The following is a 19,864-nucleotide window of genomic DNA, read 5'->3' as shown; positions in this document are numbered from 1 at the left end:
ATGCAAAAAAAAAAAAAAAGTCACCCCATTAAAGAAGAGAAACTAAGTGCTCAAAAGGCTGACTCACGTCAGGTAAAGGATGATGCCTATGACAATTAGAAGAAATCTTTGCTGAGTCTCAAGTACCAAATAGCATGTAGCGGCTGTTAATAACCTATTACAAAGCAATTTTTATGAACTGTTTTGTTGGCTGGGAAACTACAGGACAGCTTACGATAGATAGGGGAATTGTAATAGCCTGTGCTTTTCCTCAAGACGGTTCTAGGGGCAGATAAAATTGGTAGCAAAAAAAGAGCAGAGTGGGAACCCAGAGGCGCCTGAGGGAGGTTGGTTCTTGAACAAGGACACTCACTACCAAGGGATCGCCGCAAGGGCTGCAAGGCTGATGGAAGACTTAACCCGCCTTAAATTAAGACTTAACTCAAATTATCAGTGAGTGGCTTAGGGGGCATGAACATAAGGTTTAATAGAAAGATCTTTTAGCGTTGGTCACAGTCTTACTTCTATGCTAAATGTAAATTTGAAGGATAAAAAGTGAGAAACAGGTGGCACAGAGGCCCCATGCTTCCATCTCTTCAGCTTGAAAAGACTTTGGCTTCTTAATTGGTCTTTACCCAGCTGAGAAAGCTTTGCATAGCCTTGGCATTCAAGACTCTCTGCAGTCCTCGACATCTCTCTCTTTTTGACCCTTATCATTATCATATTACTCTCAATTGCCCTAGCTAATTACTGGCTACTCTTCTTCTTAACCTTACCACACCCAATTCTTCTCTGACCTGCTTTGGAATAATCTCTGTGGCTGAATTCGTGATAGTCTCTATGGAGTTTCTATCATGTTAGAAAACAGTCTCCCAATGTTCTCAAGGGTAAGGAGGGGCAGATGCTAAAATACCAATTTTTAAATAAGAAAATTGAGTCTTACAGATGATGTTAGGTGACTTAACCGAGAGAAATATATGACTCCATGATAAATGGGGGAATAGTTGTTCAAATTTATTTTCCTGCTTAATTGAATCAATTTCAAATGTCCAATAATGCAAAGGTTCAATGCAAACGTTAGAAAAAGAAAAATCCTTGAAAATAGCATTATATTTCTAGAAGCAACTGATAGAAAGTAATTACAGTTTACTCACATCAGCATGTCTGATACATTTGAAATAAATTAAAATTAAATGACTTAATCTTTGCAAGGGTATGGAAGGAATGATTGAGTAAACTCCCTGATCCAAAATCCAATTTATTATGAGAGACCTTTTCAATTCATTGGACTTAGACCTAGCCCTAGGCAATAACCTTGAAGTAAATGGTTTGCTTTTGATAATTCACATTCTCAACTCCCTTGCCTATATTCCTACAATACTATGTCAGGTATCTTCCTCTCCTTTCTATGTGCCTTCCTATAAAGTTTTATTTATCAGAAAGAGCCAAAGAAATGCATCGACTATTATTGAAAAGGCTCACTATATATTAAACTAGAACATTTTTGCCTACTATGAGGTTCTGATTTTATGAAATTTTATGCTATTTTCCATTTAAAGAGGATAATGTGTAAAGTTAAGGAATTGATATCTAATTATAACATTTCAGGCATGTGTTAACCTAGGTAGAGGAGGCATTACCAGAGCAGAAGAGACTTTCTCACAATGTTAAAATGAAAATCAACTTCTTTTGCCTACTCACAAAGCCAACCTTAGGTCTAAATTTCGTACAACAAAACAACTTTATATGAAATAACTGGACCTCCTTCCACTTAGTCCTTTTCTCTACCTAAAATCAGAGGAAACTGTTGGCTCACCTATATCTCTGACTAACTTAAGGGTAGAGCATTTTTAAGGAACTAAGAGACATGGAAAAGTAGCAGTGGTTGTTAAAAAGTGAGATGGACCAATAGTTGTTTACTCAGACTTTTCTGCAGGACGGGGTCTACATGTTCCTTACTAGAGGTTATATAATGAAGTAATGGAAGTTTTTAGAAGGTTGCCAATGAAATTCTAACTGACACAGCCAAAGGCTATCAGAGATTTTTGGAAGTCAACCTCTAGAGAAGTAAGCTGGAAAGTAACGTTTTTTAGGAAAAGAGATTCAGGTTGAGAATAATAAACCATGTTCACTGGGCTTCCTAGCAAAGACATAATCCTGTAAAAAGAATTGCAGTGAAAAGTTCAAAAGCCTAGTGTTTGGTTGACCAAGAAGGCAGCATAAGGTACACTAGGGTGCTATTGCCCCCAAATTCTTGACCATCTAGAAAAAACTTCCAGAGTCATCTTCCTCAAAACTCTGGAAAATACTTCTAAGCTTTCTGTGACTGGGTGAGTGCCAAATCAAGAAAACAGCTTTTAAAAAGGTAAGAGACATTCTTGGTGCCCTTGGAGGTATCTCTCCCTCTCCCGTCCCTTTCCTGCATGGTGTGGAGATACCCTGCCCTCCCATTGTTGGTCCCTGGTCCTATTTGGAGATAGTGGAGTAATCCCTATGTACATATTTGGTTGCCAACATGTCTGTGTCAATTTACCAGTCAGCAGCTAAAAAACTGAACCAGGAAAATGTTCTCTAGCTCAGATTTCCAGAATTGTCCTGCAAGCAGGAGCAGCTTACAGACAGCTAAAGCAGTGTAAACTAAGGAACAATTAAGTCAATGAAGCCTGGGGAAGGTACTGCTAGCTTTAAGTTAAACAATAGCACACTTGGGTTGGGAGATATTCTATTTCATAGAGAGTTGGGGGAGGGTGGCATTCAAAGTCCAGTATACAGATGAACACCTAAGGCCACAGGCAAACACAAGTGCAGAGCAAGACACAGGCTCAGAAAAAAGAGTGAGGACCCCGTGCTTCACTTTTGCCTCAGGCTTATCTTCTTGACAGGAGGACTTAACTCCAAGGAGAGTACCACCCAAAGCAGAGCCATTTGCAAAGACTGCAAAAGGTGTTTTTTGCATTGGTTTCCTTGCTTGTGCTAGCTCCTGGCACTCAGGCATATCACTTTCTGGATACAAACTGAAGAAACAGACAGCACAGGGGCTAAATCTCAAAGTTATCACATTAAAATATTAAATGGGCAGCATACAACAAGCAGATTATATTAAATGGGCAGATTATAAGACAGAGAAACAGGAAATGGTGGCCCATCCAAAATAACAAGGTATAATTTCAGAAACCATCAACATACCATATGAGATTTTGGACATGCTGGACAAATCTTTTTTTTTTTTAAATGATCTTCAATATGCTCAAGGAGAGAAAACACATAGAAAGAAATAAAGGAAATCAAGAAAACCATGTAATCAATATGAGAAGTTAATTAATTAATAAGGCAGAAATTTTAAAAAGGAACCATACAGAAATGCTGGAGTTGAAGACCACAACAACCAAAAATTAAAATTCCATAGAAGGCATTGAAAGCAGATTGGAGACAAAAGAAAGAATTGGTGAACTTGAAGATAAGATAATAGAAATGATTCAGGTTGTGAATAAACTGGTGAGATACCACCAAGCATACCAGTATATGCAATATAGAAGTGCCAGAAGGAGAAGAGAGAGAGAAAAGGACAGTGGAATAGTCAAAGAAATGTGGAAATTTTCCAAATTTAATGAAAAATATGAATATACACATTCAAGAAGCCCAGCAAATCCCAATCAGGATAAACCTGAACACATGGTAGTCAAACTGTTGAATGTCAGTGACAAGGAGAAAGTTTTCAAAGCTGTAATATGCTAGGTTCAAGGGAGCCCCATAAGATTAAGTGTTGATTTCTCATCAGGAACCAAGGAGACAAGAAGACAGTGTGACAAAATATTTAAAGTGTTAATGAAAGCAATGACCAGCTGTGCCAGTTTGAATCTGTTGAGTACCCCAGGAAAGCCACATCCTTTGATCCTCATTAAATATTGCTGGGTGGGATCTTTTTTATTGTTTCCATGGAGATACGATGCACCTGATTATAGGTGGTAACTTTTGATTGGATGGTTTCCATGGAGATGTGTCCCCATCCATTCAGGGTAGGGTTGCTTGTTGGAGCCCTTTAAGGGGGAAACATTTTGGAAAAAGCTACCACCAGACTGATAGAGCCACCAGGACCAACAAAGCACATGCAGAGACCTTTGGAGATGAAGAAGGAGAATGCTCCCAGGGGAGCTTCATGAAACAAGAAGCTGGGAGACAAAGCTAGCAGACATTGCCATGTGCCCTTCCAGCTGAAAGAGAAACCCTGAACTTCATCGAACTTTCTTGAGTGAAAGAACAACCTCTTGTTGGTGCCTTAATTTGAACATTTTCATGGCTTTAGAATTGTAAACTTGCAACTTAATAAATCCCCCTTTTTAAAAGTAAACTTGCAACTTAAAGTTTCCCCTTTGTAAAAACTGTACTGTTTCTGGTATATCACATTCTGGCAGCTTACTAACTAAAGCACCAGCAAACAATTTTATATCTGGCGGGACTGTATTTCAAAAATGAGGGGAAGATTAAGATTTTTCCAAATAAACAAAAGCTCAGGGAGTTCATCATTATTAGACCTGCCCTACAAACAATATTAAAGGGAGTTCTTCAAACTGAAAGGAAAGGACACTAGTTGGTGGAATGAAGCAGCACAAAGAAATAAAGACTTCTAACAAAGGTTCTAAAATGCAAATGTATAAAAGTAAAGCTAAATCTATGGTTTGGGCATACAATATATAAAAATATAATATGTAACAAGTACAAAAAAAAGCTGGAGACAGAAGGGTATAGAACAGTGTGCATGCTATTGAAGTTAACAAACATGATTCTTATAGATTTAGGATGTTAAATTTAGGCCTCATGGTAACCACAAGGAAAATATCTGGAAAATATATAGAGAGATAAACAAGAAGGGACTAAAATGGTACACTAAAAAAAAATCAAATACATACAAAAGTAGGCATTAATGGAAGAACCAAGGGATAAAAAGGTATAAGACTTACAAAGACCAAGTATCAAAATGGCAGAAGAAAGTCATGCATTTTCAGTAGTTACTTTAAATGTAAATGAATTAAACTCTTCATGCAAAAGGCAGAGGTTGGCAAAAGATAAAAAAGCAACACCTAACTATATTCTGAATACAAGAAACACACATTGAAATCATCAACACAAGTAGGTTGAAAGTGAACAAATTCTAAATTGCAAACAAAGAAATAAAACATCCCCTATCTGCAGATGGCATGATCGTATATACAGAAAATCCTGAAAAAAATCACAACAAAGCTACTAGAAAACTAAAAAAAAATTCAGCAAATTGGTGTGTACAAGATCAACCTGCAAAAATCAGTAGTATTTCTATATGCTAGTAATGAACAATCTGAGGAGGAATGCCTAGGAATAAATTTAACTAGGGAGGCAAAGGAACTGTACAAAACTGCAAAATATTCCCAAAAGGAATCAAAGAAGAACTAAATAGATGAAGAACATTCTACATGCATGGATTGGAAGTCTAAGTATTGTTAAGATGTCAGTTCTACCCCCCAAAAACCTTACAGATTCAATATGATCCTAACAAAAATTCCAACAGCCTTCTTTGCAGGAATGGAAAAGCCAATCATCAAATTTGCATGGTAAGTTAAGGGGCCCCGGATAGGTTAAACCATTTTGAAAAAAAGATAAGAACAAATTTGAAGGACCCACACTTTCCAAATTCAAAACTTATTAGAAAGCTACATGTGCTGGTTTGAGGCTATTATGTATCCCAGAAAAGCCATATTCTTTTCCCCAACCCAATCTTGTGGAGACAGACCCATCGTTTAGGGTGGGACCATTTGATTAGGTTATTTCCATGGAGATGTGACCCACCCAATTGTGGTTGGGATATTTTGAATAGGTGGTTCCCATGAAGGTGTATCTCTGCTCATTCAAGGTGGGTCTAATTTGATTACTGGAGTTCTTTAAGAGGAAACCATTTTGGAAAAAGCTTGAGAGTTAGAACAGAGACATTTGGAGATGCAGAAAGAAAACACCCCCGGGGAAGCCATTTGAAATGAGAACCTAGGGGAGAAAGCTAGCAGGTGCCAACCACATTCCTTTCCCAGCAGACAGGTGCTTCAGACACCATCAACCTTTTCCTCAGAGTCAAATTATCTTTCTCTGGATGCCACAGCTGGGCATTTTTATAGTCTTAGAACTGTAAACTTGTAACTTAAAAAATCCCCTTTATATAAAAAAATAATAATAAAATTTTAAAAATCCCCTTTATAAAAGCCAACCCATTTCTGGAATATTGTATTTCTGGTAGCTTTAGCAAGCTGAAACACTATAGTAATCAAAACAGCATGGAACTGGCATAAGGCCAGGTATATAGACCAAAGTAATTGAATTGAAAGTTCAGAAATAAACTATCATATCCTTAGCCAATTGACTTTTGGCAAGGACACCAAGTCCAGTGGGGAAAGAACAGTCCTTTGAATATGATGCTGGGAAAACTGGATATCCATATGCAAAAGAATGAAGAGGACCCCTACTTACACCATATGCAAAACTTAACTCAGAATGGATCAAAAACCTAAACATAAGAACCAAAGCTATAAAACTCTTGGAAGAAAACATAGAGAAGCATCTTTCAGGACCTTGTATTCAGGAATGGTTTTTTTAGACTTTACAACCAAAGCACAAACAATAAAAGAAAAAAAAACAGATAAATGGGACTTCACTAAAATTAGAAATGCTTGTGCAGCAAAGACCTTCATCATGCAGGTAAATGCACAACCTACATAATGAGAGAAAATATTTGGAAAATTCTATACTGTTAAGGGTGCAATACCCAGAATATATAAAGAAATCCTACAACTCAACAAAAAGACAAGCCCAATTATAAAATGGGCAAAATACCTGCAAAGACATTTCTTCAAAGATGTACAAATGATCAATAAGCACATGAAAAGAGGCTCAACATCATTAGTCAATATGGAAATGCCATCAAAACCACAATGAATTACCATTTCATACCACCAGAATAGCTACGATTAAAAATAAATGGAGGGCGGGCCGCGGTGGCTCAGCGGGCAAAGTGCTTGCCTGCTATGCCGGAGGACCTCGGTTCGATTCCCGGCCCCAGCCCATGTAACAAAAACGGAGAAACAAAATACAATAAAACAAGAAAATGTTTAAAAGATGTTTCCCTTTCTTCCTTCCTTCCTTCCTTCTATCCTTCCTTCCTTCTCTCTGTCTTTCCTTTAAAAAAAAAAAATAAATAAAAAAAAAAAAATAAAAAAAAATAAATGGAGGGCGGTGTGACAGTGGCCCAGTGCCATGATGGAGACTCAGGTTCGATTCCTGGTGCCTGCCCATGCACAAAAATAAATAAATGAAATAAAATAAATGGAAAATTGCAGGTGTTGAGAGATGATGTGGAGAAACAGGACCATCATTCATTGTAGGAATGTAAAATGGTGCTGCCACTGTGAAAAACAGTTTGGTAGTTTCTCAGAAAGTTAAGTATAAGATTACCGTATGACCCAATACTCTCACTTCTACATATATACCCTACAGAATTGAAAACAGACTCAAAGAGATATTCACACGTGAATGCTCATAGCAGCCGTGTTCACAATTAGCCAAAAGACAGAAACAAACCAAGTGCCCACCAACCAATGAATGGATAAACAAAATGTGATATATACATATAATAGATATTATTCAACCATCAAAAGGAATGAAGTCCTGATACATGTGAGAACATGGACGAATCTTGAAGACATCACGTTATATGAAATATGCTAGCCAGAAAAGGACAAATGTATGATCTCACTTACGTAAAATAATTAAAATAAGCAAAGTCAGAGAATCAGAAACTAGAATGCAGGTTACCAGGGACTAGGGTGGGGTAGCAAATGGGGAGTTAATGTTTAATTGATACAGAGTTTCTGTTTGGGGTGATGGGAAATTTTGGTAATGGATAGTGGTGATAGTAGCAAAATATTGCAAATGTAATTGCTACCTCTGAATTACAAGTTTGAACATGCTTTAAAGTGGAAATTTTAGGTTGTATATATGTTACCAGACTAAACATTAAAAAAAAAAAAAATAGCACTGGGCTATACAATGAATATAGTAAACTCTAAACTATGGACTAAAGTTAACAGTATAATGATAATATTGTTTCAACAATGTAACAAAGTTACCACAAAAATACAAAGTGTTTACAATAGGGGAAACTGTGCATGTGTGAGTGTGTGGAGTGGGGTATATACATATTTTGTAAATCTTCAACTTCTCCAATAAAACAATAAATTAAAAAATCGAAGAGAGAAAAAAGAAAAAAAGTTCAGTAAGCCACTTATGTACCAGAAAGCAGAAATAGAAGAGAAAAAGCAAACTTTAATCACGATGCAGATGAAGTAGTGGTACCCCTAACTAAATACATGCCAAAATATCATGTCTGTTTTCGAATTACAATGCTTTCCTGTTTCCCAACTCTTACTTTAATTCTTAAAAATTTCACTTGGAGAAAAAAAACATATTTCTGTCAATAATCTCCTATTACCATCATTTTGTTTTGCTTTGTTTTCCCTGAAACAGTTGCCTGTTCCCAAAAGTAATGCTTTTAGATGAAAATGCCTTCCTTACAATGCACTTATATGTAGTTTCTTTCCCCAAATTTCTTTAACCCAGATCTCCCAGAGGGAAAGCTTATTTTTCAAGGTGAAAATAAAAACAATTACATGCATAGGGCCAAAGACAATTATGTTAAAATTATTAATAACTTACTCATCTAGATTTGTCCCTAAGGTTATTACATTGAAGTATGAGAAAAATGAAAGAGGCATGTTCTAAAGTCCCACTCAAGGAAACTGAGTTAGGCAGTATTTCCAAATACATACTAATTGGATATACAAAAATCAGTCACTGCTTAAAATGATATAGTAAATAAATTAAAATAGAAAAATCAAGTAATTTTTCTATATACCTTGAGCAAAATGCCAAAGGAAGTAGTACCATAAAGGATACAATGTAAACATAAAGTTTTCTAATTTTTTTCACATACCCAGGAATCTGACTGTCTATAGCCACTCTCCCTTTTGGCACACAACCATGATAGAAAAAGATTGAAATGTGGAAACTTTTAAACACTAAAAATAGATTGCTTTATGAAACCATGTGTAATAGTAAGTAGTGAGACTTAAAGCAGGAACACAGGATATGTAATATCTTTGCAAAAACTTTCTTAGCAACCTCGAAGAGCTAAATAATTTGAAGATTTCTTGGAAGTAAGTAAGGGAGTTTTGTAAGAATTAAAGTTGGTATCCAGCCAAAAGAGCAGTTCCACCCAAAGAAAGAATATAATGGATATTAAAATTAAGAAATCTATATGTTGATAATTTTAAACTGAACATGTAGGGAGCATTTAAGCTTGCTTTGGGATACAGCTGCTAGAACCAGACTCAGTTCTTTATGGCACATCTCCTGACACTGGAGCCCCTTTCTAGCTATTTCCTAGGATCAAAACTTGAAACAAATGGGGGTGGGAGATGTCATCTTTAAAAGAAGGCCTTTATCATAACTAAATCACATTAAGTGGGTTGAAGATGAAGCTATCATATTTTCAAAGTTTATAAATAATAAATTGTAGCAGGAGACCAGGGCTTGTGAGAAATAGAGATCTTTTTCTTATGAAGTAATTTTCTCCTTTGATTGCATCTAGCCAGTATGTCTATCTCTCCCATAAAGCAAAGTTAGATCTTTGTCTGATAAGAAATAATACAGTAGGAAGATGATGATAGAAAGATGGAGACGCACAGCTTCAACTGCATGAGCTGGTTATAATCAGCATTACTCACAACAGGTAAATTAACCTAAAAAATATGCGAACTGCAAGTATGGAAACTCTGGTTCTCAGACCTACTGTGCTGACATTTGTGAAAATGTGAGAAAACTTTACGGCACTCTGCTGTGCTGATATTTAATATCTACCTGAAACAAAGGATGTATTCAAGGGGAATGACGAATTCCAGTAGGTAGCAAGGTTCACAGACTTTTTATATTTACAGCAGTCTCAGGTATACTTCCATCACAGTTTAATGAGGCAACAGATACAATAGCTCTGAGCTTCTCAGGAGTCGGTGCATGTAAAGGTACTTTCTAACTGAGGTCAGCTGCCTCCAGCTTTATCCCAGTAACTCTGAGGGTTATCAACAGGACCCATATTTCAGGCAGAGGATAAAAATTATATGTATGATGAATAGAATGGGGAAAAAGGTTAGATTTTCATAAACATTTTCTCTCTCCTCCCTTCTTGCTTTTTCTCATATATAGGCCCTCTGGGAACCAGTATTAGTGTGACAAACCAGAAGGGCAGATGGCCAAAGGGTCCATTGTCTAAGGAAAGGACTCCTGACCCCACAAAGAGAAAAACAAGATGTTCTGACCATCAAGTAGGGTGGTGACAACACGGTCATCATCAATCAAAGCAGACTCATATATTAAAGCACAGACACTTCAATGGTTCTTACACATGGTTCTTTATGCCCAACGAAAAGGAACTCAGCTTCTGAGGACAAAAATCAGGTGAAGGATCCAAAACCCTCTATTTTACATAATTGATGATAGTTTTCCACCTAAGATATTTTGTCTATATGTCAATTAATAATCACAGTGAACTATAAAGTGAGAAATAAAGTAACAAGACTAATGCCATAAGCAAAAAATTGAGCCATTGCTTTATTCTCAAAACACTTATATTTGGCTTAATTAAAACAAACCAACCAAAACATAATATAGCTCTAATAATATTAAAAATCCCAAGAATATTCAGATAATCAACCCCAACGTACTTTTTAGGGGGAGGGGAGTTGGTGAGCTAGTTAAAGGGAGGGCACTGCAGACATTCTCTTAATTACATTCCCTATATGCAGAGACCCTTCTTTCTGCTTCTTCTGAAAGCCAGCAAGTCATTCAAGACAGCACCACAGGAGCAAGCAGTGGCCTAGAGGCCATTTGATATTGTTACTTTCAAGTCTCCCAAGCTAATTGTTAAAATAGGAATATCTATCTAAGTCACAGTGGTGATTTTGTTTTACATAAAGAAAGGACTGAATTGAAAAGTTCAAAATTTATATAGCAGTCCAATTTGTGAAAATGTAAAAAACTTTATATATTTTGGGAACTTTCTAGATATACATAATTAATTCATTCTGTAGAATGTCAACTTTTCCTTCTAAAAAGAAGAGAAGATCATTGCTAATTTGGAAAATAAAACTTACTTTAAAAAATAAATTATAAGAAAACCATGTTTTTCTGTTTTGGATGACATAACTTTTGTTATATGTTTAGCTACAGGATTGCACACCCAATTTTTTTTCAATCTAATATGGTTGGATGTATATTCACCAAATCTAAATTGCACAAATTACATGTACTTTGATGAACACAGAATTGAATTAAAGCATCTAGGTTTTCTCAAACAGCTTTACAGCTTTGTTATGCCTTATTTATATACCCTCTTTTTTGGGGGTGGGGGTGGGGGTGCATGGTCTAAGAATCAAACCCGGTCTCCTGCATGAAAGGCGGGCATTCTGCTACTGAACCACCCATCACCTGTCACATATTCTGACTTTTGGGTGAGGAGGTGGGAGTGGAGAGGTAGAGTGTAACATTAATATATTTCTAAGGTTGTGAATTTATTTAAATAACAAACTCACATAGGATAACAGAAAAAATAAAAATCTTATAGCAAAGCTGAATTAGGAATTATTGCAGAAGTCATATTTTTAGTAGTTAAAACTTACACAGCAGCTTTATTACCTGCTAAGTGCTATGTGGATGAATTCCTGCGGCTAGAGGGCCCTTAACTTTTGGACGCCCAGGCCCTTATGGGGAAGAGGGGGGGAAAAAAACTGCCTTTTGGAAAAAACATAAATTAAGATACCAGTGGACATAACATTTAATGCACACCAAATACTATGCTGCAGGTTTGTGCCAGAACGTCCTTTGAAATCATTATTGAAATTAGTTGGTAGAAAAAAAATATTTCTAAGAATAGAGATGTAAAGATAAAAATAATTAACATGTTTTTGGGACTCCACTATGCTCTAATCTTTATTATTCTGCATAGTACCTCCTGGTTATTTGTTATAGCCAACAAAATACATATTTGAAGTCATTTAACGCTTTTCCTTACTGAAATCTGAAGAAATTACAAAGGTACCCTGTTCTTCCCGATGACATGTGATTGCTACATCATATCACTATTTAAATTAGATCGACTTGCCTTAAAAATGACTTACTGTTTGAATTTTGTGGAAATCCGGGCAAGGAGGAGGGCCCGTTCATTCCAGGGAGGAGGACCGGCGGAAGGCCGGGTAGTCCCGGGTAGGCTGCCGGCAGACTGATGCCGTGGAGGGAAGGGCTGTCCATCATGCCCGGCTGCTGGACGGCTAAGCCCAGCACGTCTGAAGCTTTCTTTATACGATCAAGTTCTTGCTGTGCCATCAGTTGTCGAACGGTGGTGGGAGCTAAGTAATCTTTCTCCCGATCAAGCTGACTTCCCACGGTCTCCCTCACTTTTGAAATGTGCTGTTTGGAGAAAATATGATCTCGGATGGACAGGCGGGCAGAGTACTTCACCCCACAGAGAGTACACTCGGGCTTGGTGCCTTCCGTTCCACTTTGATTGATCATGAAAGGCTTCCCTATGTTAATCTTAAATTTCTTCTCTTTTGCCCTTGCATTTTGAAACCACACTTGGACCACGCGTTTGGGCAGGCCGATCTCATTCCCCAGCATTTCGCACTCTTGCATGGTTGGAGTTCGGTAGTCACTAAAGCAAGCCTTAAGGACCTTCAGTTGAAGATTGCTCATTTGGGTCCTGAAGCGCTTGTGGCCCGGCCGATCATGGCTCTTGGATTTAAAAGGATTGCTGGATCCAAACGGATTTGGCGAACTCGGGTCGGCAATGCTTGATGTCTCGCTGCGGTCAGCATTGTCATCGGGGTCATCGGTGATATAAAAGCTTTGGTCGTGGTCACCGTCTTTATCGTTGAAATGTATTGACGGACTCGTGAGAGAAAAGAGAAATTTTTCATCACAGACCTCTGCGGTAGGTGTGGTTGCTGTTTTTGGCAGAGCATCGAGTGTCTTGGGGTCTTTCGGAGATAAGACAGGTTTCACATCGCCTGAACTTCCCATGGTGCTTTCCATTTCAGTGTTGCCTTCATCCCCAGTGGTGGCGTCGCTGATGGCTGTATTAATTGACGAAGTCTCATCAAAATCCGCTTTATTTTGATCATACCCAGCCTCGGCAGGAGGGGCATTTAAATTCTCTACATCCTCAGAACACTCTGCTTTGAAAGAAGAAGGGCTTAAAAGATTCTTCGGCGACAGCTCTGCTGTTTTACTAACAGGCGTGGATACTGTAGAAGCCAATTCATTCTCGCTGGATAGATCGATTTTAGTTAATGGCAAAGACGGATAATCGAAATAAATATATTTCTGTGGGCTTTCTCCTCCATCTTCTGTTGCAATTAAAGGGCTGGGTGGCAAGCTGTAACCTGCTTGCTTTCCCTCATTCCAGTGCCGGGAACGAATGTGGCTTTCCAGAGCTGACTTTGCCTTAAAAAGGGCTCGGCAAAATGGACACCGCTTATGAGACTGGGCTGGACCCACTGCACGGAACTGGCCTTTCCTTTCTCGGGCTCGAGTATTCTGGAACCAGACTTGCACAACCCTCTTTTTCAGCCCTACTTCACGGGCGATATGATCGAGCATCTTCCTGGTAGGATTGGAATCCAACAGGTATTTCTCATAGAGTATTTCCAGTTGTTCAGGGGTGATGGTGGTTCTCAAGCGTTTATCGCGATGCTGGTCTTCACCGCTGTTCCCTCCCTCCTTCTCACTGCAATTGTTATCTTCTTTATCATCCAGTTTCCTTTTCAGGGAAGCAGCCACCGTGGCAGGGGCTGTAGTGTGGGAGGAAGTGTTCTGTGGGGGCAGTTGAGTGATAGAACCACTCAGCAGCTGTCCCGTCATCAGTGGATTGTTGGGGTCAAATATCATGTAGGGCATATCCATGGGCCTTTCCAAGAACGGAGAATGAAGAAATTGGTTTTGAGCAGCGAGGAAGTGCATGTGCTGGTGCTCCTGCCAGAGTTCCAGAGTTGGGAAGGCAACTGTACACTGGTCACATTGGTACTGTAGTAGCTGTGGAGGTAGACTGTTCTGGAGAGAAGTCATGGACATCTGCAGTGGACTGGACGGGACCGGGGTCTGAGAGGCTGAGGGAGGTCTTCCAATAAGTTGGGGCTGTTTTGGTGGAGGTGGTTGAGCTGGGGAGACCTGTGGTGGGTCTGAGGAAGTTGATGGTAGTGGCAAGGCCTGCTTGGTGCCTTGAGAAGGGGGAGAGGAGTCACTCTGCTTTGGCTTTTCTGCGGGATATTCAGGTTTTGGAGAAGTCTTCTCAGGTTCTGGTTTGGGTGATGGAATCAGGGGGGTACTAGTCCCAGAGCCAGAGCTTGCTGCAGTTAGAGCAGCATTTTTGGCCGAATCTGTTTGGCCAGCGACTGTGCAATGTTTGTACATCACTTGATCAGTGGCATCCATGGAGTCTTCGGTCTGGCTTTCGTCTTGGGCATCATCATCTTCATCCTTATAACACTGCTTTTTCTGATGCGTGATCAAGTCAAAGATCCTGGGGAAAACAACATTGCATTTTTTACATTGGTACTGCATGTTGCTTGTTCGAATATACCGTTCATTAGTGAGTTCTCTTTTCTCATTATCTTTAGTTTCTGCCTGGTTCTCATAACTCTTTCGTGCTTTCTGACGAGCATTCTGGAACCAGACTACAATAACCCGAGTAGGTAGGTTGAGAACAGTGGACAGTTGTTCTATTTCATCATCTTTTGGGTAAGCATTTGTGTCAAAAAAGTCTTGGAGGACCCTAAGCTGGTAGTCGGTGAACCTCGTTCTAGAAGACCTTTTACTGAATGATGCGTCTGATTTGTAATGTTCTAGAGAGGCAGGCTGCGGGTCAATTCTGATATCTTCCAAAACTGTTATAGGAGGATTACTGAAGTTGTACGGTGAATCTTTGTTTCTCTGCCGTTCTTTAAAAAGCGTATTTCGAAACCAGTGTTTGATAACTTTTTGAGAGAGGCCAGATTTCTCGGCCATTTCTTGGATCTGTTCTTCACTTGGAGAATTATTGATGTCAAAATAAGCCCTCAGGATTTTGAGTTGATCATCTGTAATTCTTGTCCTTGGGCGTTTGAACTGAGAATGTCTTAAGAAGTTGGGATCTAATCCGAGCTGCTGTTGACAAAGTTGAGTGAGGTCTGCAGAGAGGGTGTCCATCTGTGGCAGCTGCAGGGCAAGCTGAGGAGGAAGTGCAGGGTGTTGCACGGGTTGCATCATAATGGGAGGAAAGAGTGGAAGGTCAAGAGAAACAGGCAGCTGGACCTGCGGCGGAGCAGAGGGTGGAGGTGGGGGAGGAGGAGGTGGAGGAGGAGGTGGCGGAGGTGGTGGGGGAGGAGTAGGGGGTGGAGCTTGCAGAGGAGTAGAAACCGTGTTTGGGATTTTCACAGGTCCAATGGAAGAAGGTTGTGGGGGAGCTGGAGGCAGGGGAGGAGGAGGTGGTGGCGGAGGTGGAGTTTCTGGTGAAGATGGAGAGATCGGATAAAGCTTGTCATAGGCCTCCCTATATTGGCGAGCAAATTTTTCTAGTGCTCCATAAGGAAAAAATTGCCCATGCACGTGTTCTTGGTGACTCTTTAAAATAAGAACATTGGAAAACAATTTACTGCATGTGCCGCATTCCAGTTTGTCCGTGTTTTCGCCTTCACCACTTTTGCCCTTCTTCTGTACCTTCTGCCTGTTTTCATTATACTGGATGACCAGTTCAAAACCAAAGTTTTCCAACAAAGCTTTGGCTGCATTTCCTCTGGCCCCCGAAGCGATTCGGGGTGGTGGGATGGATGGTTCCAAGGACTTTTGCTTCTTCACCTCTTTGCCTTCCTTGAGAGCTTCACCTTCACTTATAAATTCTTGCTTTGGTTTGTCTTGCTTCTCGACAGTCTCTTCTGCCTCCTTATAAGATGACACGTCCTTCATGATTTGGCAATCTCCACCTCCTATGTTAGTTTGTTCTTGTTTCAATAACTTGCTTGTTTGCTGCTGCTGCTGCTGCTGCTGCTGCTGCTGCTTTTGAGATGGCAGTGGGGGCTGTGTGGCTTGGTATTGTTGTGCTTGTTGCTGTAGTATCTGGAGTTGAGTTTGGCCAACATGATGTTGGGTTTGAATCTGCTGCTTCAAGTCTTCCAGCAGGGATCCGGCCATCCCTGTCATGCCAGGAAGACCAAATGTGGTAGAGCCTGGCAAGCCCAAATCCGGCCCCAAGCTGAACTCTGTCCCAGGTATGTAGAATGGAAAGAGAAACTGAGGCTGCTGAAACTGCAGCAGTGCTTCTGGAGTCATAGGAAAATGGGGCAAAAAGGCTGGGTTTAGAAACTGAGGCTGAAAGAATGCAGCTTGCTGTTGGAGCTCGTGCTGTAGTTGCATCTGAATTTGTGCTGGTGACTGCGGAGGGTGATGTGTAGGTTGAGCAGAGATCAGTTCAGGAGTTTGCTTCTTATTTAATTCTTTGGCATCTAAGTGGGCATCTTTGCTGTTCACTCCTGCTAAACTCATGGAATCTAACATCCCTTGGCCAGGACTATTAACATTTGCTGCCAGGCTGTGCCCGCCGGCCACATGGCCACTTGGATCCAGCTTTGCCGCCCTTGCTTTTGTCTGGTGGAGCACAGATCTCATGTGGATTTCCAATGTTGAGCTTTGGCTGTACGCAACATTACAGATGCTACACTTGTAGGGTTTGTTATCTGTGCTGCTGCTGGTCTCTTGAGGAACAGGACTGGAAGCTTCTTGCAGAACCTTTTTCAACTTATGCAGATGAGAAACTGAATTATAATGGACCAAGAGAATGTTCTTTTGGGTGAATGACTCTTTACACACTGTACATTTATACGGGCGCGATGGATCAAGGAATTTTTCCATTGTGAAATTTGGCCCTTTTCTAAAAGGTAAGGTCCGCTTTGGTTCAGAGCCCATGTCATCTGGAATAGAGCTGCTATCACTTCCTACAGGACTTGCCTTGCCTTCATGGTCCACCTCGTACTCTCTTTCTATTTCCTGCTCTAGGACGTGGTCATCCTGGGCCATAGATTCACTCTCTGCCCAAAGTTCACCATTCACGGGCAAGGAGGCATACAGCTGTTGAAGTTCAGTTTCACTCAGTTCGGGGTGGCCTGCTTCCAAGTGTTTTTTTAAAGCCTGGAATGTACGGAAACTCCGCTGGCAGAGATTACACATCGTTGCGGCCCGAATCGCGTGATACTGGGAATGTATCTGAAGCTTCTGCATAGTCTTGAAAGCCAAGCTACAATGGTTACAGCGATACTTATAAACATGGCGGTCAGAAACAGAGAGTGGTTGCCTTTTCTGCTGTTCGCTTAGTTGATCTTGCATGGGGTCAGGGATTTTCACATCCTTACTGCTATTTTTATTCCACTCAGACACTTCCGTGGATTCTTTAGTTGGTTTCTGCTCCTCACTCTTAATTTCCATGCTCGCCTTAGAATCCTCAAGACCTGCCATACTTTTATCATCCATTGGACTTTCACCTGTGCAGAAGGAAGCATAAGGAGGTCTCTTGGGTAAAGAAAATCTACTGTTTAAATGTCAATAAAATATTACAAGTAGGAGCCTATAAAAGTTTCCGCTTAATCAATTCTTTGAAAAAATATTTATTGAACAACTACCATGTGACAAGCACTGTACTAGATCCTGAAGGTCCAAAGGTGAATGAGATATACGCCCCCCCCCCCCCACCTCAGAGAATTTCAGGAAAGGGAAGAAAACAAGAAGAAGGTTATTACAACACATTGCAATCAGTGCTATATGAAGGGCTTCAGTGTTCATGAATTACAACACACAGGATATTCTTTGCAGTCTGACACTCAGGTCCCCCCAAGGGCAGTTATGAATGCCCAGACACTAAACATGCCTTGGAAAATATGGCTCTTGCAAATGCTATGCTTCTTTTATCCTCCTGGGCTTTCTTTTTTTAATCTTTGTTAGCAGTAGTTTTGGAGCATAGCCACAAATGCAAGCCTGAGTGTATTTTCTGAAAATCACAATCAGAGGCTGGCCTACCTGAATATTTCCCAGACCCCTCAGCTGTGATGGCTGCAGGTGTATCCCGCTCTGATTTCTCAGAGGCAGCTGCTGGAAGTAACATACTGTTTGGCATCATCACATCAGGGACAGGCACCTTTGAAAACCAAACGGGTTCACATTCAACGTACCCGAGAAATCACACACTCCATCATAGCTGCCATTTGGCAGGAGCATATCCCACTTACATTTTTCCAAACAAAGTAGACACATTCTGTGGATCTTTACAGGCCAATGCTTTCTCTTCAAATTTCAGATCAATGCTGTTGCAATGTTGCATTCTTCTTTTTTTAATATGGTTTGAAGGTTTTGGATTATGTAGGAGTCTATTTTTTTATAATGAGCATCAAGAGCTCAAGATGCCTATGCAAGTCAATTACCAGTAGAGATATAAAACACCACAAAAAACATGGTATTGAATAATCTGTGCCTTGTTAGATTTGATTTTTTTATCTAAGCAAGAGACAACAAATGGGCCTTGACTGCAATGTCTATAACAGTCAATAAAATAGCTTTAAATAGCTCAGGAAAAATAAATTGCTAACAATCAATAATTACAAGTTTTGGGGTTGATACCTGTGCACAGGCTATGTAAACATGCATCAACATTTGGTATTCTTACTGTCATGAGCAGCTTCTCCACGCAATCTGGAGACACACTGTGCAAATGTGTCAAATGAAGCTGGAGGTGCATTTTGTTGCTGAGAACGTCCTGGCAGAGGGGACAGCAGATGACTGGCTGCACGGAGTGCTGCGAAAGGACATGCATCTGGATACGACTTTGGTCCCTACTATTGTAGTTACAATAAGGACACTGATAGAACTGGAAAAAAATGGATAAACATGGCCACTGTTAATGTATTCTGATGGTTTCAAAGTACTAGAAGTAATACTACGAGTTCATTACATTGCCAATTACAATGTCTACATACATTCCAATAGCATGGAATCATTTGGGGCCCTAAAACTATCAGAAGCAACAAAAGAAAGAAAGAAAATATTTACGTGGCAAAGGGGAAAAAGCACATTTACCTGTTCATGACAGAATTTATTGTCCTCTGTGGGTTTTGGCCTTTTGGTTGTAACATCCTCTTCTTTAGCCAGCAGGAGTGGCTGGGTCCCCACTGCCACACTGGCTTTTAGCTCCTTCTCTGGTGTGATTATCCCTGATGCCAAAAAAGGATAGAACGATTTAATTTTAAAAGATCACCAATGTCAGGGTGAACTACCACGGGTAGTTCAGTGGTAGAATGCTCGCCTTCCATGCGGGAGACGCAGGTTTGATTCCCGGACCAAGCACCGCGTCCCCCCCCCCCCCAAAAAAAAAATCACCAATGTCAAAATCTGAAAAATTATGTTTTGCAAATAGTTATGACTCTAAATCCAGTGAATCTCAAAAATGACCCGAAAATCACATTTGAATAATGCTTTTCTCAAAAGGCAAAAAGCACTCTTCTTTTTGTCCACTGACGAAGTGGACTTGATAAATACATTTTAAAATGTACTCTCGCCTTCTGTTTGGATAACCCTAGGTGGCCTTGGAAGATTCATCAATAACACATACTAACCAGTGTCTCAGAATACCTTTCCCACATTAAAGCCAGTCTACTTCCCATTTGCAAATCCTGACTTTGAAAACAGTTATGCTTACTAATGTTTAATTATCTCCTTCCTTTCCAAAATTCTTGGGTGTTGACCA

The 19,864-nt window shown here is 39.9% G+C and overlaps 1 protein-coding gene across 6 annotated transcripts in view; it reads right to left on the bottom strand.

The window, feature by feature from the left end:
- The window catches only part of ZFHX4 (zinc finger homeobox 4), a 185,055-nt gene that overhangs the window by 4,931 nt on the left and 160,260 nt on the right, over nucleotides 1-19,864 (bottom strand). For all 6 annotated transcript variants that reach the window (XM_077167037.1, XM_077167042.1, XM_077167041.1 and 3 more), the window contains 4 exons: nucleotides 19,198-19,331; nucleotides 18,788-18,988; nucleotides 18,145-18,262; nucleotides 12,225-17,612 (listed from right to left, as the gene is read on the bottom strand). In XM_077167037.1, coding sequence (XP_077023152.1) covers nucleotides 12,225-17,612; nucleotides 18,145-18,262; nucleotides 18,788-18,988; nucleotides 19,198-19,331 — 5,841 coding nt within the window. The remainder of the gene's footprint in view (nucleotides 1-12,224; nucleotides 17,613-18,144; nucleotides 18,263-18,787; nucleotides 18,989-19,197; nucleotides 19,332-19,864) is intronic.

This window comes from Tamandua tetradactyla, chromosome 6 (genome assembly GCF_023851605.1).
Source record: "Tamandua tetradactyla isolate mTamTet1 chromosome 6, mTamTet1.pri, whole genome shotgun sequence".
Lineage (NCBI taxonomy): Eukaryota > Metazoa > Chordata > Mammalia > Pilosa > Myrmecophagidae > Tamandua > Tamandua tetradactyla.
The sequence above is the reverse complement of the archived record's forward strand: the minus strand, read 5'-3'. Positions and strand labels throughout refer to the sequence as shown.